This window comes from Arabidopsis thaliana, chromosome 2 (assembly GCF_000001735.4).
Source record: "Arabidopsis thaliana chromosome 2, partial sequence".
Lineage (NCBI taxonomy): Eukaryota > Viridiplantae > Streptophyta > Magnoliopsida > Brassicales > Brassicaceae > Arabidopsis > Arabidopsis thaliana.
The window spans coordinates 10,949,685-10,976,075 of record NC_003071.7 but is presented as its reverse complement, the minus strand read 5'-3'; the positions used below and the strand labels follow the sequence as shown (position 1 = coordinate 10,976,075).

The 26,391-nt window shown below is 36.1% G+C and overlaps 4 protein-coding genes across 14 annotated transcripts; 3 read left to right on the top strand and 1 right to left on the bottom strand.

The window, feature by feature from the left end:
• Positions 1 to 159: 159 nt before the first annotated feature.
• Positions 160 to 1,421, top strand: AT2G25735 (uncharacterized protein). Its single transcript, NM_128133.2, has one exon. The coding sequence runs from the start codon at positions 372 to 374 to the stop codon at positions 729 to 731; it is 360 nt and encodes a 119-aa protein (NP_565608.1). The 5' UTR covers positions 160 to 371; the 3' UTR covers positions 732 to 1,421.
• Positions 1,422 to 3,124: 1,703 nt separating this feature from the next.
• AT2G25730 (zinc finger FYVE domain protein) lies at positions 3,125 to 19,813 on the top strand (the record flags this gene model as incomplete). Of its 4 annotated transcripts, NM_001202673.2 has the most annotated exons (36): positions 3,125 to 4,173; positions 4,328 to 4,472; positions 4,883 to 5,161; positions 5,295 to 5,462; positions 5,558 to 5,767; positions 6,676 to 6,770; positions 6,998 to 7,172; positions 7,410 to 7,831; positions 8,372 to 8,495; positions 8,801 to 8,896; positions 9,032 to 9,103; positions 9,501 to 9,638; positions 10,026 to 10,179; positions 10,309 to 10,655; positions 11,008 to 11,468; positions 11,568 to 11,891; positions 12,015 to 12,230; positions 12,453 to 12,543; positions 12,656 to 12,733; positions 12,819 to 13,109; positions 13,202 to 13,399; positions 13,606 to 14,094; positions 14,169 to 14,330; positions 14,482 to 14,814; positions 14,908 to 14,990; positions 15,101 to 15,205; positions 15,518 to 15,746; positions 15,955 to 16,320; positions 16,922 to 17,023; positions 17,628 to 17,771; positions 17,870 to 17,958; positions 18,337 to 18,419; positions 18,497 to 18,612; positions 18,871 to 18,956; positions 19,160 to 19,371; positions 19,456 to 19,813. In NM_001202673.2, the coding sequence occupies 35 exons, from the start codon at positions 3,347 to 3,349 to the stop codon at positions 19,323 to 19,325; spliced, it is 7,464 nt and encodes a 2,487-aa protein (NP_001189602.1). In that variant the 3' UTR covers positions 19,326 to 19,371; positions 19,456 to 19,813. The 4 variants fall into 4 exon arrangements, with proteins under 4 accessions (NP_001189602.1, NP_001324903.1, NP_001324902.1 ...); NM_001336017.1 differs by having other exon boundaries at positions 19,160 to 19,813; NM_001336018.1 differs by having other exon boundaries at positions 3,347 to 4,173; positions 5,600 to 5,767; positions 19,160 to 19,774.
• Positions 19,814 to 19,985: 172 nt separating this feature from the next.
• On the top strand, positions 19,986 to 20,646 carry AT2G25720 (uncharacterized protein). The gene has a single exon (NM_128131.3). The coding sequence runs from the start codon at positions 20,059 to 20,061 to the stop codon at positions 20,410 to 20,412; it is 354 nt and encodes a 117-aa protein (NP_565606.1). The 5' UTR covers positions 19,986 to 20,058; the 3' UTR covers positions 20,413 to 20,646.
• Positions 20,647 to 20,664: 18 nt separating this feature from the next.
• On the bottom strand, positions 20,665 to 23,529 carry HCS1 (holocarboxylase synthase 1). Of its 8 annotated transcripts, none has more exons than NM_001336013.1 (11): positions 23,463 to 23,529; positions 23,246 to 23,299; positions 22,853 to 23,126; positions 22,700 to 22,761; positions 22,450 to 22,598; positions 22,242 to 22,362; positions 21,991 to 22,146; positions 21,806 to 21,851; positions 21,403 to 21,469; positions 21,146 to 21,222; positions 20,699 to 21,054 (listed from the first exon to the last, which is right to left on the bottom strand). In NM_001336013.1, exons 3-11 carry the CDS (start codon positions 23,122 to 23,124, stop codon positions 21,015 to 21,017), a joined length of 990 nt encoding a protein of 329 aa, NP_001324830.1. In that variant the 5' UTR covers positions 23,125 to 23,126; positions 23,246 to 23,299; positions 23,463 to 23,529; the 3' UTR covers positions 20,699 to 21,014. The 8 variants fall into 8 exon arrangements, with proteins under 8 accessions (NP_001324826.1, NP_001324830.1, NP_850067.1 ...); NM_179736.1 differs by having other exon boundaries at positions 23,246 to 23,361; positions 23,463 to 23,515; NM_128130.3 differs by having other exon boundaries at positions 23,246 to 23,529.
• Between the last annotated feature and the right edge of the window lie 2,862 nt (positions 23,530 to 26,391).

Below are 26,391 nucleotides of genomic sequence, written 5' to 3'. Positions count from 1 at the left end.
TATTATAAAGTTATAAACTCAGTTACTCTAATTACTGTAATGTTCACTAATTGTATATTTAGTTGTCACCAGCAAAACGAAGTCAGATTTAAAGACAAAACAACGTCTACTTTGACTATTGTTTTGTAGTTCAGTAGTCAGATTAGATACCGGCATTTAAAATGCTCCCTTTCACCAATTAATTATTCATACAAGTTGGCTAACGCAGTTTCACAAGCCTTTCAAAGCTGACTTTGAATTAGTCTCAGTTTTACGTCTCCTTATCCATCCATCTACTACAAAATATAAATAACACAGCTAAGATATTCACAAAGACACAAGACGAAATATTCAACCAACAAAACAAAGACAGAACAGAACAGAAGGAAGAAATGATGTTAGAATCTTCAAGCAAAAAGAGATGGAACGTTAACGTGTTATCATCAGCTTCATCTCACAGAGAGACAATTGTACTTGGAAGATATAGCAAGAGTTGCAGAGAACAGAAGCAACACCAACGAAGAGAAAGGCTCTTGCCCAAATGGAAGGTTTTGTTGATGAAGCTTAAGCTCTTGCCTTCTCGTGCTTCTTCCACTAAGGTCGTGGCTTATGAGCCTTGTGATTACTCTTTGAATTTTGATCAAGGTCCAGGATGGCACGACCACGATGAGCCTGAGAATCTTTCACGGTCTTTCTCCTGTCGCTTCGCTGATCCCACACGGATCCGAGAAACACGCTTTCTCTTGTATTAAGTTTACTTTTCTTTTCTCCTTCGGTTTCTTTAGACCTTCTTTTAAATGATGAGATTATGTGGCTTAGCATTGTAAACAAATGAAAAGAAAAGTTAGGATCATTGAGTTAATTTTATTTGTTCTAGTGGGAGGTCATAAATTATAGTATGTCTCATTACTTCTCAGTCACTCTTCCTTTCCGGGTTTCTCTACTTCTGTAAAATCATTTTGTCTACTATATTTGCTTTCGTTTTTTTAAAAGAAAATATTGAAAAACTTTATAGTAATAAGATGGACCTTAATTTCACATTAATCTACTTCCTAAGCATTACAATTTATAAATCATTAATGATTCATAATACACAATATGTGCAAATATTATACTATAGTCTAAGTACAATTGTGTAAGTCATATGTGCAAATATTATATAGTCTAACTACAATTGTGTAATTTATATGTAAGTGCTTAGGTTTAATCTCATCTCATGTATATATAAGGCATGGCCTACTATTGAATAAAGTAGGAAACCTTTATACCAAACTAGGCTTCTTGACACTCCTTTCTGTCTTGGGCAATCAGTAGAACTTTGATGCCTTTATGCAGCAACTATGCATAGTATACTCGAAGAACAATTGAGACCGAACGTGTGCATCTTGAACAATGGACACTAGAGGAAGACTATCACATTTTTGATTGTTAGATTTTGGTTTTGTTTTTCACCTTTTGGTTTAAGAGTTTTGTTTTTCATTATTCCTTTGATTGAATAATGAATTGCATTGTTCCTTTGTATTGATGAGTACGTAGTGGAATATTTTTATTATAGGTCAATTGATGAATTTATATTAATGATCAAAATGTCATTACAAACAATACGGAAGACTAAACCAACCAAAGAAAAGTTACAACAACAAAGCTAGTAAAAACAGACACAAGGGAAAACATTTTATAAAGAACTATTAGACAAATCTAAGCGAAACAAACCATAAATTAGAAACAGAGAATTAAAAACAAAAGCTAAAAGTTGTTCCAGATTATTATTCCACACCCCTTTCTTAACCTGCAATTACCAAATGTAGGATCCTAAAACTTCTTGACGAAGGTTAATAGAGTGATACTACTTTTTCTTGGGAGATTTCAGAGTATCTTATTTCTTTACATCGTGAACCTTTTGTTTTTTTCTAGCTATCTATGTTATTCATGATGGAATTTGAGCTTTGATGATTCACCAATCATCAAAGTACCGTGGGACTTACCGAAGTGATATCATCTTCAGTACTTGGACTTACATTAGAGCCTATTGATGCACGTCTTCTCCATGAAGATGACTGTGGAAATGAGCCTCCAAAGTTTAGGTTCGTATTGATAACATCACATAATAACGTAAGTAGAAGAATTCGCATAAAAAAAAGTAGAAGAATAAAAAAATTCGCATACTGAAATTCGTAAAATAAAAAATCGCATTATAAATTCAGCAATTATATACTCATTTATTTTGTGTTTTGATGTTTCGGTAAACATTATGCATATTTTCTTAATTGGTAAAACTTTTGCATATTCGCATAATCTATCAACAATGGTTTTTCGATTCAACATCCTCCACATCATCTTCTCTTTCTTCCACATCATTTCCTCTCTCTTCCACATAATAATTCAATACCCACTCAAATTTTATACTCTACAATGGTTTGTTTAATAAAATTCAACACCCTACCCCACAAATTTTTTTTTCATTATTTTTCTTTTCTTTTATGTTTTAAATGGATAATTAATAGAATTTTGGGTGTTAAATGAGTTATTGTTGGGATGTTTTCTTTTATGTTTTATCGGCTAATGGATTTTTTTTAGTGAAAATAGATGTAATTTTTTCTGTGTCCAAATAAAATGAAACAAGTCTCTATTTATAAAGTTTGGAAAATGATGAATTTTAGTATAAAAATAATTTAAAACAAATAAATATTTTATAAGATAATTGATCTCCAATAATTCAGAGGAAAATAAAATATAAGAAATTTCAGTAGCAAATAAAAGAACAACACATGTCCTATCTTTATTTAACTCTCCCCCACAATTTCTGTCTCCAATTATTTAATGACAAGTGGCAATGAAGGATCCATTTTTAAAGATTCAACATTGTTGAATAGATTCAACACTATTTAATCCACATAGGATTCATTTCTTTATTCAATACCCCATTGTAATCATTCAACTATTGAATAAATTTTTTCAATAAGCCATTGTAGATAGTCTAAGAAAACATTATTCCGCCATTATACATGTAAACCTACTGGAACCTTAATTGCTTTTGTTTTTTTTTTTTGTCTAAAATCTTAATTGTTTTTCACACTTTTTTTGTCAGCAAAGACAAAAAATAAAATAAAAAGCAAAACCATTGGTTAACAAGTCAGAACCGAAACGAATTTAATCAATCGGGTTAACCCATTTGCTTCCCTGTCCCAGCCTTAATGGTCTGCTCTGCTCGTCTCAGCTAAGTTGACGATTCCAGACCAAAAATTCTTCACAAAAAATATCTGAAAAATCCAGCCAAGATATTTCAGATTGTACGGAAAATTTCAGAGCAAATAATTTTCAGATTAATCGGTATGTATTAGCTCAGTGATCGGAATTTGTGACGGCGATGGATAAAGAGACGGAGATTCTCTCCCGTCTCGCGGCGAACCACCTTCATCTGGCTCAATTCGAGCCATTGAAGGCTACGTTACTCGCTCTCAGGGTTCGTAACCCTGACCTCGCACTCACCATTCTCCAAACCATCGTCTCCAACGCTGGAAGATTCGATAATGTCCTCTGGTCACGCTCTTGTCCTTCCCCGTCTCTTCTCTCGTTCCTCTCCACGATTGAGCTTCTGAGATTCGAAAATCCTACTTCTCCTTGGGGATTTGATTCAGAAACTCTAAGTTTGCGTGCCGATTTCTTGTTGATGGTTCAGGTTTTGATCGATAGAGTTACAGAGAGGATTAAGGAAGATGAGGAGAGTGAGGATGAAAATTCTGGATTAGGGAATTGTTTAAGGGTGTTGCAAGGTGTTTTGGAGTTAGGTGTTGAGAGGTTGAAGTTTGTTGTTGATACTAGTAGTAGTGAAGGAAGTAATAAGATTGAGGAAGATGCAGTTGTGTCTTTGAGGAGTATAGTATTGGATTACTCTGATGTTTTCGATGCTTTATGTTGTAATATTCAGAGGCAACTTGCGGGTTGCGAGAGTTACGGTACATGTTTGGTTGAGGAAGTTCAGGGAGAAGAACAGAGAAAGGAGATGAATGAGGCCACATGTATTGGTTCTCCGGAGCTGGATAACATCAATGTGTTTGCTTTGATACAGAGGAATGTTCAGTTAGCACAGTTGGATGCTATGAAAACAAAGTTGGATGAAGGTGATGAGCGCGGGGCAGCTGATCGCATTCGTTATCTTCACCTTGATTATGGAGTAGAGAAAGAGAACTATCAGTAAGTGCTTGATTTATATACATTCCGCAAATACATGAGTTTATTCCGTTCTATTTCCTGCTTCAATTTGTCTTCCTGTTCCTTAGCATTTGTTTCTTGCATATTTAAGAATAGAGAACTTACTTCAATTATTCTGTTTTCTTATTTATGATAGTGCTGTTCTAAAAGCTCTCCTTTCAAGAGTTATGGAGAAAAAGGATGAATATGGTGATTCCTGGCACATGGTGCGCCAGAACTTGCTGTTTATGTATAAAGAAGCTCTCTCATCGAATTGTGGAGATCTTGTTCAGATGATCCAGGTTGGTAATTTTTTTATAAAAGCTGATATAATGGATCGTTCTCATTAAAAACAAGGTTTCACATGTAAGATACAACTATTTTTGGTACATATTGCTGAACTGAGAAAAGAACAAGTGGTTTACGGAACCTGCTAATATGTAAATGTAGTATAGCTTATATTTGTTGCGATTAAGAACTTAGAACCGTTTTGTCAATCTTGATTATACTGGAATTTGAAGCTGGTATAGCCAGTTGGCATTTTTCTTCTATATACTTTGTGAATATTTACACTGGTGATAGTTGAGTTCAGTGGTTGGTCTGAGTTGATGGGTTTGCTTATATGTGGATATTGAAATATGTGTATGTGTGGCTTTGAGTAAGTTATCTTGTACTATAAGCTGTTATCTGATTACAACGTTTTCCTCGGCAGGGTATTCAAGATGATATGCTCCTCCCACATAGCCAACTACATTTATCTCTCGACAATGAACAAATTCCACTCCCTCTTGAATGTTTCCGGCGATATCTTGTAGACTTGAAAACTGAGAGAAATATAGAGGACAAAAGTTCTCCTATGAGCAGGGCAATTAATTCTTGTCTCAGAGATATGTATCATTATGCTCGTATTTCTGGATCACATGTTCTTGAGTGTGTGATGTGTGCTGCTTTGTCTTCTGTAAAGAAAGAGAAGCTTCAGGAGGCTAATGATGTAGGTGGAATAGAATAAAGTTACATATCTTCGTACTCATTATCTTACTGCAGTATTGTTGATTGGCTGCTACCCCATTTGACTTCCCTTTTTCTATTGGGATCTGAATCCCTCTTCTGCTCATATGTTTCAGGTTCTTACTTTGTTTCCCCGACTTCGCCCTTTAGTAGCCTCCATGGGTTGGGATCTATTGCCGGGCAAAACTGCAACCCGTAGAAAATTGATGCGGCTACTTTGGACTAGTGACTCGCAAGCACTTCGGCTAGAAGAATCTTCTCTTTATGGAAACCAGACAGATGAAGTAACTTTTTTTTTCCTTCACATAAACTACTATTTGGATCTATTATTTTTAGAAGATGACAGTGAAAGTCTAACAGGACACAATGATCTGGGCAGAAATCTTGTGTGGAACACCTCTGCGATACGTTATGTTATCAGCTGGAACTTGCATCTTTCGCTGCTTGTGTCAATTCTGGTAAATCATGGACTCCAAAGGCATCTTTCTTGATGCATGGTAATGTGTCATCCGCGCATGATGATGCGGAGGTGGATCCTTTTGTTGAAAATCTTGTATTGGAAAGGCTTTCAGCGCAAAGTCCACTTCGGGTAGGACATTCTTAAACATCCTTTCTACATAGACTAATCCCCCACAGGAAAAGTGTTCTGGAAGAATATGTACAAATAAATTTCTCTAAGCTATAATTAAATTTAGTATTGTCAGTGGAAAATTTCATTATATATCATGTTGGCTAGATATATTTGCTTACATTAGGAATGTTGTCTTCCTAGGGAATACGTATAGTTAAATAAGAAGAGGAATAGATAACACGAGGATATTGTAGCATATGTTACTATGGTTTATCAGGAGTACTAATCAACAATAAGAGTACAGTGGGATTTTAAGTCAATTTTGGATAAATATATATATATTTTTTTTGGGTTAAAAGATATCTGTTTCGTTTATCACATTGTTATAGTTAGCAAGTTTCCTTGGATCATATAAAATGAATTTTTGATAGCTTCTGGTATTCTAGGTGTCCTGAGCTCTTGGAGGAATGAAAGAATATACATCTTTTTTCCTGAATAATACAGCACTTTTCATTATGCCATAATAACTTTTAGTACTGTATTTTGAAATAATGAACCTTGTCACTGTGAAGGACACTGACATTGCCATCAATTTCATACTATATAAATCTAAATGTTTTTTGAAATCTTTCCACTGGATAGATGAGTTTGCTTTGGCACTTAGTATTTCAAATTACTATTTATGAGTTTGCCTCTTTCCTCTTCCCTTTAAACCTCTCTGTTAATTCTTTCAGTTTTTGCCAAGCTATGACAAACTTTGTCAACGAGGTACTGGTATATTATGCACTAGCAGTGGCATGTGATTTTTTCCTAGTATGATCATGTAAAATTGTTTCTGTTAGGTTAAGTGATATTGGTGCTCTTAATCCGAATGTTTTCTTGGTGCTCTTAATCCGAACAAGTTTTAACTGCATACAATTATGTAGGTATTGTTTGACGTTGTTCCGGGCATAAAATTCCAAGATGCTATTTCACTGATTAGTATGCAACCTATTGCTTCAACTGCAGAAGCCTGGAAGAGGTCAGTTCAATAAAATATATATATACAAATACTTTGATCAGTTGTCTCTTTACTTTCTTGGATAGATGTATCTGTGTTTAGATTTTAGCACCTAACCCCTCACAACAATTTTTGCAATAGCCCTCTTGTTTTTGTGAAATGTTTTGTGCATTCTTAAAGCTCTTTTGATTTTTATTTTTCTGAGGTGAATCGTTGCGGTTTCACTTTTATGTCTTCGTATACTGTAGGATAGAAGATATTGAACTGATGCATATGCGTTATGCTCTGGAGGCAATCGTTTTAGCACTAGGTGCAATGGAAGAGGCTATGAAGGATGAGACAGATGCTAGTCATCGAGTAGTATTTTACCATTTAAAAGACCTCACTAACCATTTGGAGGCCATTAAAAATGTTCCACGCAAGGTAGTATACATATATACATTGATTAATTTACAAGAATCTGGGCTTTTCTCATCAATTTGGTTGTAACACCATATTGAAAAAAGTAGAAGTGCGTTACTATTTACTTTGAATAAAAATGATAAATATATGGTGTGCCTCATACTACATCATCACGCAGTGTTATTTCTATCAAACATTATATTTTTGCAATACGTTACAGTTTACATGTTTTTAACATGAGTTCTCTTTTGTTTGCAGATAATGATGGTGAACATAGTTATTTCACTCTTACATATTGATGATATCCGTCTCAGTTCTACGCAAAGTGCCTCCTCGGCATGTTTTTCTGAAAAAAGTAACACACCTGGTTTGGATCCTGGCGATCTTGGTACAGAAGGGGAAAAGGAAATTGTTATTTCTTTCACAAAACAGCTACTCGATGTTTTACGCCGCAATCTTCCATCACATCCAATTGAACAAGAGTGTCAGCTGGATGGTAATTACAGTACTGATGGAAGACAGGCTTTAGAATGGAGAGTATCCATGGCTAAGCGTTTCATTGAAGATTGTGAATGGCGATTATCTGTTATGCAGCATCTTCTGCCACTTTCTGAACGCCAGTGGGGTTTAAAGGAGGTTTTGAGTATTCTAAGGGCAGCCCCTGAAAAACTGCTTAATCTGTGAGTTAAATTATCTTTTAATTTTTGGTAATTTATATTTCAGTCATCAGGGAAAAGCTGCTAGCCACCTTTAGGTAACCAAATCGAAGTCCAAAATTCAGAATGATCTCTGTATGTAGGGAAACGTTAAAATATCAATCTGTTTGTTTTTTTGGGGATTTTGGGTTACTAATTAAATGATTATCAAGTTGCCTGAACTATTTTATCTAGAGCCAGTGTGCATTTGTAACCTGTATGGTTAAGAGGGCTGAAAAGTTAGAGGTCTGTGGTGAAGTTTCTTTTTTTATAGTAAGAAGCTGAGCTGATATCTGCAGTTTTTATCACCTACATATGTTGCTAAAGAACAAGGGTTCTTTCTAGCTGTGCTGATGAAATAGTTAATGAATTAAACTTATTTCAAGGTGCAACTGTTTTTTTTGTATATCATTACTTGTTACTTGTTCCCGTATTATCTCTGCCAGAGTTCCCAAATTGATATTATCTGAGTAATACTTGGCTTCCTCTTGCCACTTTTTTAAGACATTAACTCTCATTCTGCAGCTGTATGCAAAGAGCTAAGTATGACATTGGAGAAGAGGCAGTTAATCGGTTTGCGTTATCAGCAGAGGACAAAGCTACTCTTGAATTAGCTGAATGGGTTGATAATGCGTTCAAAGGAACACTGGTATCTTTCGATTACATCACAGTGCTTGTATATTATATATCACCTTATATGTCCCTATATCTCACATAATCGGATTAGAGTATTCTTATTAGATACCTCTTTCTCTTGCCTTGAGGATTGTATATTGTATACTGTTCTTGTTGTATATCGTTAGGGATGCATATTGTATATTGTTCGTAGAACGTTGCCGACATAATTGAAATTAGTTATTGTTCAGTCTAAATTCTCTATCTTATGCTATTTCAGAGGATTAGTCATTTAGTGGACAGCGTTGAATAAAACGGAGATTATCTTCCTATTTTCAGGTAGAAGATGTAATGTCTCGTACTGCTGAAGGAGCAGCTGCCGTGCAAGATTTAGATTTTCATTCTTTAGGTTCTCAATTGAGTCCATTGGCTATGGTAAGTCCATGTCGTCATAATTCTTGTCTCTAACCATACAAATGCTTTAGCAGATTCTGACAGGATTATCCTGCAATCAATTGTCTTACCCACCTCTAAGCAAGTTTTAAGTTAGTTACCTTTTTGTGATGCCAGATTCTACTGTGCATAGATGCGGCTGCTTCTTCTGCCAAGTCTCCAACAATTTCCAAACAACTTTTGGATAAGGCAAGCAGTGTTCTTAATTTCCTTTTTACTTTAACTTGGTCTCTAAAACGGTAACCTTCTGGTAAACCTTTTGTGTCTTATTTGTACTTGGTCTCTGTCCCCAGTTTCTAAATTTTCTTTTGGAATCTTCGATTTTGTTTTCTTTCTCTGCAAATATTAGTTTTGTGAACTGCATTTAGGGTGTCTGGTTTACCATATATCCTTCTACATTAATGTATTGCTTCTAAAGTTGATGCATTGTTTACATAGATACCCAAACAGTGTACTGTGGTTAGTAAATAGTGGTTGGTTAATCTTTGTATCAAATTATTAAAAGCGATGCTGGTCCATTGTGTTAAAAGGTTCAAGAAATATACCTACTACTGTTGTTCCTAAGTAGGTTTTACTTTTTGCGCAGTCTCAAGTTATGTTATCGGAAATTTACCCTGGAGGAGCTCCGAAGGTGGGGTTTACTTACTGGGATCAGGTCCACGAAGTTGCAATAATTTCTGTATTGCGAAGGATCTTAAAGCGTCTGCAGGAATTCCTTGAACAGGTCAGTATTCAAGTTGCATTAAAGGCACAACTTTCATTTAGTTTGATAAGATATTTTTCTCTTTGTTTGAAGTTTTGTACAAATGGTAACCGTTTTTTGACTTAATGAAAGATGATGTTTTTTAAGTTTCTTGACTTTTAAGAAAGGGAAATGAGATATATAAGAAATTTGTTATGACGTTAGTTTAAGAAGTAGTATGTGAGTAGAGAGATCTTTTGTATTTTACCATGCTCTTTTCTCCCATTACAGAGGAAACGCTTTTAAATCCTGCAATTATTATAAAATATCTGAATATTTAGGTGCACAACAACATGTGAAGATCCTTTTCTTTTCTTTTCTTATTCCTGTTTGCCTTTCTTACTAGTCTCCTGAACTGTCATGCTTCAGGATGACCCTCAAATTCTTCAAGCCAGTTTTAGTGGAGATACCATAATTTCATCTTGCACGGAATCTCATAGACAGGGACAAAAAGATCGTGCTCTTGCAATGCTACATCAAATGATTGAGGATGCTCATAGGGGCAAGCGTCAGTTCCTGAGTGGTATTTATTTTGTCTTTCTCTACGTCTCTATTTGTTCTTGCTGTAGTATACAATTAACTTATCTGCTCTTGCTAATTATGTATTTTAGACCTTTCATGTAGTTCTAACTGTTTTTCAAACAAACAATAGGTAAGCTTCATAACTTAGCGAGAGCACTCGCTGATGAAAAACCAGAAGTTGACGTACTCAAAGGGGACGGATCAGACATGGCCGTTGAGAAGGATGGAGTTCTTGGTCTTGGGCTAAAATATACAAAGCAAAGTCCTGGTTCAGCAAATAGAGCCGTGGATGGAAATCCTGTTTCACATGAAACAGAAGACAAGGGAAAGAAGTCATTTGGCCCATTAAGCAACAAAACCTCTACTTATCTATCTCAGTTTATCCTCTATACTGCTGCTATTGGTGATATAGTAGATGGAACTGACACAACCCATGATTTCAACTTTTTCTCTCTTGTTTATGAATGGCCTAAAGACGTAAGTGTTTCTTTTTTTGATGTTCTCAGGATATTTTTCATATAAACTCTCTTCCTTGTCATTCATGCTTGTGGTATTATCCTCTTAATCTGCTTTTATTTGGAGATATACTACTGGGTTTTGCTTTCCTTTATTCTGTGAACTCTAGCAATTTATATTCATAAACAATATAAACTTAGTGAGTACGATGAGTGGCCTCTTAAGATTTTGATATTAGGGTTAATACTCTCTGCCTCTGTGTGGTGATTAATGAACCACTGTGCGGCCAATTTTATACAAATTGGTCATGCCTCAAAATACTCTTCTTAGGCACAGATCTTGAGTAACCTCTTACTGTTGGTGCATGTTGCAGCTATTGACGCGTCTGGTTTTTGATCGAAGTAGCACAGATGCAGCTGCAAAAGTTGCTGAGGTTATGTCTGCTGATTTTGTTCATGAAGTGATATCAGCATGTGTTCCCCCAGTTTATCCCCCACGTTCTGGTCATGGGTGGGCTTGTATTCCCGTCATTCCAACCACTCCATGTTCCCACTCAGAGGGTAAAGTGCTCTCTCCTTCAATAGAGGCTAAACCCAACTGTTATGTCCGTTCCTCAGCAACACCTGGTGTCCCTCTGTATCCTCTTCAGTTGGATGTTATCAGGCATTTGGTAAAAATTTCACCAGTACGAGCAGTTTTAGCTTGCGTCTTTGGTGGGAGCATATTGTACAATGGCAGTGATTCTATCATATCTAGCTCCTTGAACGATGAGTTTCCAAGTTCTCCTGATGCAGACAGATTGTTTTATGAATTTTCTCTTGATCAGTCTGAGAGGTACTGTCAAGCCAAAGAGTTCTTTCCTCCTTTCAATTTGAAATCAACTCGGTTCCTCTTTTCCATCTTATTCAGTGATATTTTACTTTTTCTTCATAGGTATCCCACTTTAAACCGATGGATACAGATGCAGACTAATCTGCATCGAGTTTCGGAATTTGTTGTGACACCGAAGCAAAAACCTGATGACACACGGATTAAGCCTGATGAAAGAACTGGGATCAAGAGACTTCTTGAACATGATAGTGACTCAGAGTCAGATACAGAAGAAACATTTTCTAAAAATAACATTCAACCAGCATTGACAGACGGCAGTGCTCGTGATGGTGGATCCTTTGAAAATGGAGTTTGTAGAACTGATCCTACCGTTTTCCTTTCTTTTGATTGGGAGAATGAAGTACCGTATGAGAAAGCTGTAAATAGGTATGGCAGTTTATCTCATATGTCTGCATCTTCTATTTGTTTGTTAGCTTGTGAAAAGTCTTCCAGATTGGATTTTGTTGTCTTGAGATTAATTTAAGTGTTCGTTTGTTGGAATTTTGCTAGACTAATTGATGAAGGAAAACTAATGGATGCTTTAGCACTTTCGGACCGCTTCTTGCGGAATGGGGCTTCTGATTGGTTACTTCAGCTCCTAATCAAAAGTAGAGAAGAAAATCCTTCAACATCAGGACGATCTCAGGGATATGGAGGCCAGAGCAACAGTTGGCAGTATTGCCTGCGGCTAAAGGACAAACAGCTGGCAGCAACACTGGCTCTTAAGTATGTAAACTTATAATTTCTATAACAAGTAACAACCATGAAAAAAAAAAACTGTTTTCTGAGTCTACTAACATAAGCGTAAACACAATATAGTGGGATTTACGCTTATGTTAGTAAACTGAGAAAACAGTTTGTTTTTTTTTTTTGTCTTATTTCAAACGGCTACATGCAGTTTTGTTCTGTAGTGGATTGGTTTTGAAGCTCTGTTATGTCTTGGTTCAGGTATATGCATACGTGGGAGCTTGAGGCAGCTTTAAATGTTCTTACAATGTGTAGTTGTCATCTCTTAGAAAGCGATCCAATTAGTCTTGAGGTATAAGGGAGTTTTGCTTTCAGTTCTAGATTCCTGCATGTAACTTTGGTTTACAGTCATCCTGTAATCAGTCAATCGAGACCTAACTTCTCATTCTTCTTTGTGCATCTAGGTGTTGCATAGGAGACAAGCTCTGCAGAAGTACAGCCACATACTTTCGGCAGATGATCGCCATAATAGCTGGCAAGAGGTTATCTTTCTTCCTTTTGTTTGAGATCATGTTTGGCTCTTGGTATGCTCGATGTGTCACTCTCAAAAATCTAAATGGGAAACAGGTAGAAGCCGAATGTAAAGAAGACCCTGAAGGCTTGGCTCTAAGATTGGCTGGGAAAGGAGCTGTTTCCGCTGCGCTAGAAGTGGCTGAAAGTGCAGGATTATCAATAGATCTTAGAAGAGAATTACAAGGACGGCAGCTTGTAAAGCTTCTAACCACTGATCCACTCAATGGTGGTGGTCCGGCGGAAGCATCTCGGTTTTTATCTTCACTTCAAGACTCGGCTGATGCTCTACCAGTGGTTATGGGTGCAATGCAATTATTACCTGACCTTCGGTCGAAACAGCTCCTGGTAACAACTTTATTTTCCTTTTTTTTCATTGTGTTACAAGGTCATATTTTTCTGTCGGCTTTTTGAAAAATGTTTGTTTCATCTTTCTGTAGGTCCATTTCTTTCTCAAGCGAAGAGATAGCAATCTGTCGGATTTGGAAGTCGCCCGGCTTAATTCTTGGGCTTTAGGTCTGAAAGTGTTAGCTGCATTACCACTTCCTTGGCAACAGAGATGCTCTTCGCTTCATGAGCATCCCAATTTAATATTTGAAGCTCTGCTAATGAGAAAACAATTACAATACGCCTCACTGGTATATCTAGAAACAATCTTCTTTTGAATTTTCCGTGATTCTTTCATTTGTGCTACTCTTCTGAATATCATCTCTACTCTTGTGAAAATGCACTTCTATAACTCTTGTTCATGTCTATATATCTTTTGAAAAAGTAATTTCCTCTATGCTTCCTTGCTCTGTTTGCTCTTGAGACTCTCTGAGACTGACTTCTACGTTTCCTTCAGATACTCAAAGAGTTCCCAGCATTAAGAGATAACAATGTTATCATGGCCTATGCAGCAAAAGCTATTTCTGTGACAATTATCCCACCACCAAGAGAACCTCGAATAACTGTGTCTGCGTCAAGGTTAAGACAGAAATCAAGAGCAGGGCCAGCAGTAAAAGCATCCTTCACTAGTAGCTTAAGCAATTTTCAGAGAGAGGCTCGAAGGGCATTCTCATGGGCTCCACGTAATGCTGAAAACCGGACGACGTCAAAGGATGTTTATCGCAAAAGAAAGAATTCCGGACTGGGGGCTTCTGAGAGAGCTGCATGGGAGGCGATGACAGGTATTCAAGAGGACCAGGGATCATCTTATTCGGCAGATGGGCAAGATAGGCTACCTTCTGTTTCTATTGCTGAAGAATGGATGCTAACTGGCGACAAAACCAAAGATGAAGGTGTTCGTGCATCTCACAAGTATGAAAGCACCCCCGATATTATTCTCTTTAAGGTATTGCTATGCTTATTTACACTTTTGGAAATAAGTGTAAGTTTCGGACTTCTTTGACACTGCTCTCCTTCTAGGCTCTACTATCACTTTGTTCAGATGAGCTAGTATCAGCAAGAAGTGCCATGGACCTATGCATCAGTCAAATGAAAAACGTATTGAGCTCCAAACAGTTGTCAGAGGGTGCGTCTGTTGAAACAATTGGCCGAGCATATCATGCAACGGAGGCATTTGTGCAGGTATGACAGTTTTTATTTTAATTATCTTCCCCGAATCATATTTGGAGGGTGTCTTTTATATCAGGGAGATACGTGGTTGATCTTGTTTGTCCTATATTTCATTTACCTGATTTGGATGATTAAAGCAACTATTTTTTGCCTGTTTGTGCAGGGTTTGTCGTATGCAAAATCATTGCTGAGAAAGCTTCTAGGTACCACTGAATCGACCAATAACAATGGTGAAAGAAGTAGAGATGTTGATGATATATCTTCTGATGCTGGCAGCTCCAGTGTTGGCAGTCAGTCAACGGATGAACCATCGGATGTTCTCTCACTTACAGAAATCTGGTTGGGGCGCGCAGAGTTGCTGCAGAGCCTCTTAGGGTCTGGAATTTCTACTTCTCTTGATGACATTGCTGATCAATTGTCATCCGAATGTCTACGAGACAGATTAATATCTGATGAACGATATAGTATGGCGGTGTATATGTGCAAGAAATGCAAGGTAAAATTTTATACTTGATTATCTAATCCATGGTTAGGCCACTTCATCAAAAATTCGCAATAACTTCTGCGTGTGTTACTTGATTAATTTCAGATTGATGTTTTCCCCGTGTGGAAAGCATGGGGTCTTGCTTTGTTACGGATGGAGCGCTATGCTCAAGCTCGAGTCAAATTCAAGTATGAAATAGTTTAATGCTGCGGAAGAACACATGAATTTTAACACTCTTTTTGCATATTGCAACCTCAATTTGCGTGCTGTAATACAGTTCTCATTGTTTTCTTTATAGGCAAGCCTTTCAATTAAAGGGGGAAGACATTCCTGATGTCATTCAGGAGATAATAAATACAATAGAAGGAGGTCCGCCTGTGGATGTGTCAATTGTACGTTCCATGTAAGTGTCTCTGTTTAGCTAAAACTGTTATCCTAGTATGGGCGTAGTAGAGAGACATATTTTGTAAAAATATCCTGCTAATCCAGTCACAGAACCCGGAATGTGTTTGGTCAATATAAACTTCAGTTGAACACAAAATGAATTAGATTTTTGTAAGTACGTAAACGCAGCTTCATTAGCTAAGCTCTAAGGAATTGTAAAATTGTTGAGAATTGAAAATACAATCATGATTGATATAGGTTGAAGAAAAAGGTTAAAGGCTTTGGTAATCCACTATCTGATCCTATTCTTGGGACTGTTGACACGTGTCAGGTATGACCATTTGGCGAAAAGCGCACCTACAATTTTGGACGATTCTTTATCAGCAGACTCATACCTAAATGTTCTGCATATGCCATCCACTTTCCCTCGTTCAGAGAGGTCGCGGAGATCTCTGGAATCGGAAAAGAATAGTTCTGTACCTGGTTCAGACTTTGAAGATGGGCCCCGAAGCAACTTGGATACTACACGCTATTCTGAGTGCACCAACTACTTGCAGGAAGTAAGGCAATAATATTCTAGTGCATTCTGGAATTTGCAAGTTTGCTCTCCTGGAATTACCTCAGAATATACTTATCTTACTTGAACTAGTCTTTGGTGGACCCAATTTTTAAGAGTGCTTTCTGAGTTCTTATGAAATTAGCATTATTTGCACTGGTTACATTTTACTTTTGTTTTGGTTTATTGAGTTTGTTTTTCTGATTCTACAGCATGCTCGCCAAAACCTGCTTGGGTTTATGTTCCGCCATGGTCACTTTAAAGATGCATGCATGTTATTCTTTCCGCAAAGTGGTCTTCCCCCTCCTTTGCAAACTTCATCTGTGGGCGCAGTAAGCACATCTTCATCACCTCAACGAACTGATCCCTTGGCAACTGAATATGGGACCATTGAAAGTTTGTGCGAGTTCTGTGTTGGTTATGGAGCTATCTCATCCCTTGAGGAAGTAATTACAGAAAGACTTGAATCCGCAAAGAATCAAGATCAAGCCATAAATCAGTACATAGCTGGAGCTCTTACTCGTATCTGTGCTTTCTTTGAGATCAACCGGCATTTCAATTACCTATACAAGTTTCTGGTAAGGTCATCTTTGCTGTCATGGTTCTTTAACTATAACTTACCGTTGGGTTGTTTCCACTTGGAAATTTTCACCTTTTGCTATACTAACAAGTAACTAGATCTAAATTTCCTTTGTTTCATGTGCTGCATGCGCATAGGTTCTGCTGTACAGTTATAGAGTCATGTAGTCATGTAGACAGATAATCACTGCATATATAAGAGTACACAACTGTGCATCTTATCCCAAAATTCTTAGCTAGTCTTATTCTCTCTGCTTTGCACTTCCTCTTCTGCAATCTGAACCATAACCCCTGATCCTAAGCTTGAAATTAGTTTCCAGTGCATCCTTAAAACTGCAGATCCTGTAGTTGTAAGAGGTTTATAGTATGATTTTTATGACTAAGGCTGTGCATTTATGGTATTGGTAGAAATTTTAACTCTGATGAAACAAAAACGTTTTTGTGATCATGTGTTGTCGATCATGGCCTATTAATGTTATTTTTTCTGTTTAGAGAGACAAGTGGCTCGTAAAGCTGTATGCTACATACTGGGAGCCTAACTTTTTTTCTAAAATACTTGTGAAACATAATGCTAATTCACTCATTTTTATAATTGTTCAGGTACTCAAGAAGGATTATGTCACCTCTGGGTATTGTTGTATTCAGCTTTTTATGAATTCTACAACTCAGGAGGATGCTGTAAGGCATCTTGAGCATGCAAAGGTATCTAGTCAGTAGCTCTTTCCTCACCACCCATTCCATCTGTGTTGAGTCTGAATTGGATTACCGCAATGTATTTACATGCAATGCCCATCTGAAAACAGTTAATACCTAAGTGAATCCAAAGTATGTTTTTACTGATTGCAGGTTTTTCAAATGCATTTTTTTGTGTGTGGAATGTTAAATTTTAAGCATTATAAAGTGGTTTAGAGTCGGTTGAAACAATTAGGCAAGACTTTGTTGATTTTCTGGCAGTTGGTGGCACAAAAATTTGGATCAGACACGCTTAATCCTTGCTTTTTTTTTTTTTTTTCTCTCTCTCTCTGTTTGCTAAATAAGTAAATATAATGCAATTATTTGAACTAGAGCTTTTCTAAAATTTGCCTGGATTACATTAAGACAAGTTTTTGTTGCTTAAACCAACTTATTCATATGTGATAACTACTTGTATGAATTATATATTACATCTTGTTTTGGGGCCTAAACGAAGAACAGCCCGCAGTCATAAGCATGCCAGTGCTGCACAAAACCATGATAACGTCTATGTTGCATGTTTCTCTCCTTTTTTTTCTAGAAATACTGGTCTCTAACTATCCTCGGGGTACAGGCACACTTTGAAGAAGCATTGACAGCGCGTCATAGAGGTTCAGACTCAAAAAAACTTGTTACAAAGGGTGTTAGAGGAAAAAGTGCCGCAGAGAAGCTGAGTGAAGAAACTCTTGTTAAGTTGTCCTCACGGGTGAAAATGCAGGTAACTCTGAAGTCTGAACACCGTTTATGTCATCCTTTTCATTAAGTAGGGCTTTTTTGATTTATGACTCCACCTTTGTGGGTTTATTCTTCCTATAGATTGATGTGGTGAAGTCCTTCAGTGACTCTGAAGGAGCACCATGGAAGCATTCCTTGTTTGGAAATCCAAATGATTCAGAGACATCCAGGTTTGTCCTCAAAACAAATTTCTTGTATCCTTACGCAAGTTTAAGGAATATGTATCGGTAGATTATAGACCTGTAATTCTTTCCACACTGTCATCATGATTCCAGTCCACTTATGTTTGACACCCAAAGAGAGACTTACCTAGTATTTCTAAATCGATTCCAGCTTTCTCTTCACATAGCCATGATGCGTATTAAATGAATGATGTGGATGCTTTTCCCTTGTCGAGATAAATTGAACACGTGTTTTTTTTGCAATCCTTGAAGGATGTGCTACTCCAAATGAAAATGAAAGACGAAACTTAGTATTCATATTTCCTTTGGTGAAGATTTAAAGAAAATTCTTCAGCTGATATGTCTTTCCCTGGCTCTTACTTTCAGGAGAAGATGTGAAATAGTGGAGACTCTTGTTGAGAAAAATTTCGACTTAGCTTATTCTGTTATATATGAATTCAAGCTCTCAGGTGCTTATTTGTTTTATGTTAATATCTGTGTAATGTTGTTGTGCATGGTATCTGACTTTTCCCTTGCTTCTAAGCAGCTGTTGATATATATGCTGGTGTTGCTACGTCACTAGCTGATAGGAAGAAAGGCAGTCAGTTGACAGAACTTTTCAAAAACATTAAGGGAACAATCCAGGATGATGACTGGGATCAGGTACTGAACATTGCTGGTGTTCAAGACTATTAGGGTCCAACATAAAACTCTTTTTGGGAATTACACAAAACGATATTTAATTATTGGCCAAAAGACTATGTTTTTAAGCTACATATTTTCTCGTCAATCTGTTTAAGCCGGTGGTAAATATGGGTGTTGGGTTGGATGTACCTTTCTATACGCCTATTCCAATTCGGCAACCTTTCAGATACAGGGAAAGCTCGTTCGGTATGGCTTATATTCTGTGAAATGCTGCAGGTCCTGGGTGCTGCCATCAATATATATGCCAACAAGCACAAAGAGCGCCCTGACCGTCTCATCGACATGTTAACAAGCAGCCATCGGTAAGATATTTTACTGTTATAATTGTTTTCATATTTTTCCACTATGATCCAGCCCATTGAAAATAGTATCACTCGTTGAATAATCATATCTCATGGAGTCACTCTATGTCAGAGATGTGCTCATGTATGTAATAAATTGAATCGCACTGTACAATTATGCGGGATCATTAGGCTGATACACGTCTGATTGTAAACGAGTGCAGAAAGGTGCTGGCTTGTGTGGTATGTGGCCGCCTGAAAAGCGCATTCCAGATTGCATCTAAAAGCGGAAGCGTGGCTGATGTTCAATATGTAGCTCATCAAGCCTTACATGCCAATTCGCACACAGTACTCGATATGTGCAAGCAATGGCTAGCTAAATACATGTAAAGCCCTGTAATCTACACGATAATAGAAGCCAACATAAAAACTCGAGGTATACATCTTTTATTTTTGGCAGATTAGCGATTGTTCTTGCCTCGTATTTGTTCCTGGCTAAATTTTTCTTGCAAAAAAAAAGGAAAAACACACTGCCTTGTGAGGTTTTTGCTTGAAACTTTGGGAGCAGATTGTTTAAAAGAACATGGAGGGAAATGGTTCAGTCTCTCATAGGAAGATCATTAACTGATGATTCGCACATGTGAGATTATGGGTTTTGTGTGTTGTAACACATGTCTACTTGTAAAAATTTATATGGTTGGTATATTTACTATTGAATGTATGAGGTTGATAACTTGCGGCTTTTTTGCAGTTGAGTTTCATAGTTAATCCTATATTGTTGTTAAAACTATATTGGAATTTGACACATATGTAAGTGTTGTATAAAAATTCTTACTTTTACCGGGACGTTTGATATAATTTTTCAAGGTGCATTGTTTTACAAAAAAAAAAAAAGAGTAGAAGGGTGCGTGCATTGAATAAAATAAATAAATTATTTTTAAAACACACATAAAACAGGTTATCTTTTCGGCCTATTAACAGAACGATGGCCTAAGTGTCCTTTTAGGCCCAATACCAGATTGATGGCCCAAGTCTCCTTTTCGTCGTTTCAGCATTTTATTAGAAGTAGAAAAAATTCCAAAAGCAACAGAAGTAGAGAGATTTGGAAAAACCTAATCGAGCAATGTCAGACCCTTACGAGAGAGTGAATGGTGGAAGATTGGCGTTCAAAGGAGGAGATCTAGCGACAAGGAAATCGATCGAAAAGAAGAAGAAGAAGAAGCAGAAGAAGAACAAAGAAAAGCTCGACGGTGTTGAGGATGGAGCGAAGACAGCTCCTGACGGTTCACCCCCTCCCGCCGCTGCCGCTGGAGATGAAGATATATACTCAATTGATGCGGCGAAGAAGAAGAAGTACGATGACCTATTTCCTGTGGAGGCGAAGAAGTTCGGTTACATTCCGAAAGCAAATTTCGAATCCAGGGAAGATGCTCTTGACGATCGCGTCAAGAAGAAAGCTGATCGCTACTGTAAATAAACTCTTCTTGTTTGTTTGTTTGGATACCCAAAATTTGCAGTTCTAGTAACACTTAAATCTGGTGTATTTGTTGCTTTTAGAGGATTAATTATGCAACAAAGTATCGAATATGAAATCACTTGAAAAGTTTTTTCAAGGATTATAGAAGTTATAGAAGCGCAGAAACTCAGGTTAATAAGAATGTGTTTCAATGAATGCAGCTAAAGAAGTAGTTCATTATGGTGTGAAATCTTAGTACAAGCAGAACTGGGAGACTTGGATAGTCAGTACTTTTGAAAAATGGGATTCTCGAAACTCTTTAGATAATCAGATGTCGTATGTTTCACTTCAAGAGTTAACACGTCAGAGATTATGCAACAAAGTACTGTGTTGTTACATAGAGGTAAAGCAAAATAAAGTTGAAACTTAAGATGTCCCATCTAGTAATCTCTTGTACGTGTAGCCTCAAGAACCTCTTATCGGGTTAAAATGACCAGAAATTGGATACAAGGGGAATAAAGGACTATCCACAGTACATTGAAAAATTGGAACTGATAATAGTTGTGTCCATGGTACTAAAACAACGCACAACATCTACTTTCACCAGCAAGAAAATCTTTGGATCATATTTTTCTTCGAACCAGACCTTTGAAAAAGTCAAAACTGTAATTGAAAACATACATTTTACATTAGATTTAATAATGTAAGTATAGTGATAATCGATTTCAACATTAGAGCTCAACAAAAGAATTACCTATTGCCATCAGGGTGAAGCTCATACATTTGATTGTCATCTCCAACAGCCAGCAAATATCCAGAAGAAGTCAAACCCTGCAAATTTTAAAAGGAGAAGCAAAAGAGGATCAAAGAACCATGCTACAATGACCGGATACCGCAGCCTAATGCAAATGCCAAATATGGACAACATATGGTGCATTTTCATTCAGATGATGCGAACGGACATGCCTCGTATATAAACCAACGCAAAAAAAAAAAAAAAAAAAATTATACCTGGATAGTCACAACATTTTGAACAACTTGGTCCTCTACTTTGTCTTCAACAATCACTCTTTGCTCGCTGCATATTTGTAAGTACATGGTAATGTTTGTAATCTCTAAACCTCAATGTGTATGTATTAAGAAAAATTGATACAGCCACGAATCAATAAAAGCTACATTAGTAATTGGCAAGTAACAGTGTCTTCTTCTTGACCTTGAAGAGATCTTAGTTTCTTATTGCAGCCAGATACCATTGTATATTACCACATTACATAAAAATAAGATTATTTTCGCTAAGTAAACATGTTATAATCACAATGGGATAAGCATAAAAATAGAACCAGTTAAGATTCAGATAACAGAAACCATTCAATGACAAACAGACATAAAATGCAATCAAAGACATAACAGTCACCTGTGTAGCCATGTCCTGTAGTAAAGCTCTTCGAGAGATTTAAAACCTGGAAAGTGCAGTGCGATGACATAGACTGATTATATGGGATCAAAACTAGATAATAAAGATTTATCATTTCTAAATAATTAAATCAACAAGATACATCAAAAGTGACAAAGATGCTCACAAAGATGGTCTAACATTACCTTGGTCCATGAATAGATCGAAGAATTTTTCAAATTTATGAAAGAAGGCACCAAGGATTTCCTCTCTTTTAAGTAGGTTTGATTCAGGAGCCATGCCTTTTAGTACTGCATTTAAGCACGTGGTCGGTTGCCCGTTGTCCACATTCAACCCCACACCTGCAAGAAGGATCAGTTTTGTCATTTTCTCTTTAAAAACAAAGTAGAACAAGACTAGGAGCAGTCATAAACTTGTAAAGAGTAATGCTTATTACCAACACTGACATTGAACTTCTTTGATCTATACGTAGAGGTACACAAAATGCCTCCAACCTTAAGACCATTCACGTACAGATCATTTGGCCACTTTATTTTAACATCAATGTACGGCAAACCCTGAAATTGATGAACTTCAAACAATTTAGCTAATTTCCGATGCAACTGATCAAGAACACAACACATAGGTTGTTTTCAAGAACATACCTTCTTGTCACAAACATCTTTCACTGCCTCAGTTACAGCAAGAGATACCACATACTGTATCAAAGGCACGACTCGACCATCTTCCATTTCTAGAGTAAAAGAATACATAAGACAACCCTTTGGAGATTCCCATACATTCTTTGTTCTGCCTGCATATTCATCAATTACACACAGAGTTTCAAGTTTCATATCTAAAATTCCACTTGCTTATTATACTATCTAATCCAAAATTGGTCAAAAAAACTCTTGCCTCGACCCTTAAACTGGATATCAGTGACACAAACTGAACCAACTGGAAGCTCAGAGAAGTTACTGAAAGAAACCAAAAAACAGATCTTTAACACACAAAGGTAATCAACCAACCAACCTTAAAAAGAGGAAACCAAAGAGATGGATTGCTTACTGAGAAACAACATCGTGAGTGGAAGACAAACGCGGAGACCAAATGAGAAACCGTCCAAACCGATGAGTTATAATCGAGTTCATAAAGAGTGAAAGATTGAAGGAATTATCATCATCTTTAACCAAATTCTTAGCCTCAGATTCTAAAATGAGTGAAACTTTGGTATTATCTGGGAGTTTAAGAGAGTTCTTGTTCTTCAAACCCTTTGCTACCTCAGTTTCCACAGAGGATTTCCCACACAAAACTAAGCTACAAGATGCATCACTCTCCATTGCTAAATCAAAACAAAACCAAAATTGTACTAAATTAAAGCAGAACTCTATCAATTAAATCAGTTTCAAACATGAAACTTCACTAATGAGCAATAAAATACATGTCCTAATAGTTTCGAACCTGAGGCAGAGAAAGAGAAAGATAGACGATGCAGAGGCTTGAGAGAACGCAGGACTAAAATATTCAGTAGATGAAAATTAGATAAGGTTGTTGTTGAACGAACTGCTTCCATTAAACTATAAAGTAGCCAAATCAATCATCTTGCTGCTATTCGTATAAAGTTAAAGTTGCAATTTTTAAATCAGAAGACAAAGATCTTGTCTTAAAACCAGCAAACCTGTTGTTGTTAATCTGAAACGAGAGCAATGCTCAGATGCAGAGGAGAGCTGTGGCCAAGCTCTGGGCTGATTCCTCAAGATTTAGTTAAGCCCAATACAAGCCCATTTATACTGAGTTTTGGACTCCAATAAAAAAAAAATGACGAGAAAGAAAAACTTTTAAGGCTTATAATTTCTCTGCATTAATCTGGCCGGCCACCCCACATTGTTTATTACACTAGCCCAATTTTAGGTCCTGTTCGTTTGCTCTCGGATGTACATCTAGATAATCTATCCAAATCGTACATTTGACTAATTTATCTGAATGATGTTCGGTTCCATTTTTGGTAGTTCAGCTGGATGATTCATCTAACTGTTTTTCATTAAAACTTTGTTTGTTTGTTCAGCTGAATGATCCATCTAGTTACTTCTAATATGAAAAACGATTAAAATGTCCATGTTTTCATCTAACTATATTTTAATTCTTATTCTAACCATATTAATTTTTTATTTTACTAATCAAATACATATTTACAATCAAAAAAATTCAAATTATTATATTTGACATTTAGGGGGGGGGGTGTATTCAATCGTATATTTTGAGTTATTTTGAGTTTTTATATGATTTTGAAGAATTTGGTGAATTTAAGGAAGTTATTATGATTTATTATAAAATCCTCTCAAATTCCACTTAAAACTATGGGATTTAAAATTCTGTATTTTTAACTAAGGAAATCCGCTAAAAGTGTATTCAATTAAGTCTCTTAAAGTCATCAAAAATCCAATCCTTCAAATGTTTTCAATAACATAGGATTTTTAAGTAGATTTTAAAATCACTAATTCAATAACATTAGATTTCATGAAACTTTTAAAAATTCATGATTGAATAACATAGGATTTGTTATTTTAAAACAAATCACTTGAAATGTTTGATTGAATACATCCCCCTTAAATTTCCATTTTTATGATATCTACTCTACAAACATATAAAGAAAGAAATCAAACTCAAGAAAAACCAATTTCGTATTCTAAGTGAAATAATTAGATTGAAAACTAGTGGACACATGAAAACATATTACCTCTTCTCCACTGTTGAATGTTATGCAGGTAATAAAATGATGTCGTGAAACTTCTCAAGGTCATTTGTAACTTTTTGTTTTCTTTGGCACTGAACTATCATGTTTTGATTCTATGCTATGAAATACTGCTATTTTCATTTATGATTTTGATGAATTAAACATAAGATATGATTTTTGCCAATGCATTATAACAAGACCTATTATTATAATTTTTGTTCTAAGATTCTGTCAATACCATAACAGGTGCTGCTTCCACAAAAGTTGAAACCAGGGATTGGTCTATGGGTAAAGCAACAATACCGAAAAAAATAAAGGCACAATCAAGATACAGAACATCATCAGCTTTATCCTACTCATGTATACAAGCAAAAAATTATCCGACTGATTCCATAAGCAAAATTGTTGACATTAAAAGTATAACAAAATTCTCTGACTTATGTCTACCGATGCAGCTTATTGTTAATTCCCAAATCTAAGCTTAACTCTGTTAGCATATAAATCCTGATTTAGTAATGACATATTGATACTTTGTTACTTTTCATCAAACAATCTAATACTGAACTAGATGAAAATACAGCATTGATATAACTGAAAGATGGTTATTGACAGTGATAAACTGACCTAAATTATACCCTAAACTGACACACAATTCTAAAGCATATCAGTTTCTAAATACACAATAGATACAAAACTCATGAATCAGCTCATACCCATGAATCTCGACAAATACAAAAACCCATGAAAATTATAGCTTATAAGCATCATAAACTCAATACAAAACCCATGAATCTTACTTTGTCCAAAACGAGCTAAAATAAATAATCGAATCCATCTAATGACTCAAGGACAAATCAAACCCGTGAGTCTTACTGCAAGAGATAGAGAGGTAGAAGGGGAGAGTGAGAAATAGTGAAATCAAATCCATGAAACAGAGAGATAGAAGGAGAGAGTGAGTGAGAGAGAGAGAACGCACGAGAAATCCGGCAAAGAATAGTGGATTACGGCAAGAGATAGGAGTGAATTCTAGTGAGAGATCCAGTGAAGAGGTCCGGCGAAGTGAATGTCGAGGAATGAAGGAGAAATAGGTTTAGGTTTTGCTGGAATTCTTTTTAGGTAGGTGTATTTTATGACATTTCGTATTTTGGATTAAATCAGCTTCCGTTAACTGCTGTTCTGTTCCTTTTTTAAATGAGTTTATTAAAAACCATCCAACTGATCCTTCTCGCTAATCTTTTAAAGTACTGTTCGTTTTTCCATTCGATGATTCATCTAAATGAAGATAAATATTGACGTTCGTTTATAATAATTTAAAAGATCATCTGAATGGAGAAAAGAACAGTATCTAATTCACACACAAAATGAACATAAAAATTAACTAAAACTATAATCATATTTTTCTCCAACAATTTTAAAAACCAAAACCCATGAATGTTCGTTAATTTCAGTTTGTTTAGTGTAACGTAGTTTTACCCAGTAAATAATAATTTATTAAAAAAATTGTGGTGTTGGTTACCAATTTTTACATTTTCATTGATATTCACTACAAAATACACAAATAATAATTAATTCATAATCTATGTGAACGTGGAGGTTTACTTTTATTAAAACATAAGACCCTAGTCAATGATTTTTTCACACGTAGTAGATGATTAACTGTATTTTCTGAAATCAGATACGGGTAAATCTGGAAAGTAAATATTATTACTAAGGTTGAGCTTTTGGAAAAGTAAAAATATTTCTCTTTAAAAGAAAAAAATAATAAAGATTTTGTTACTTAAAATTCCAATATTTGTTTCCCTTTTATTGTTTTCCTATTATTAAAAGGATTAGATTAACATAAAAGCAATCAACCGACTTTAATTACCAAGTA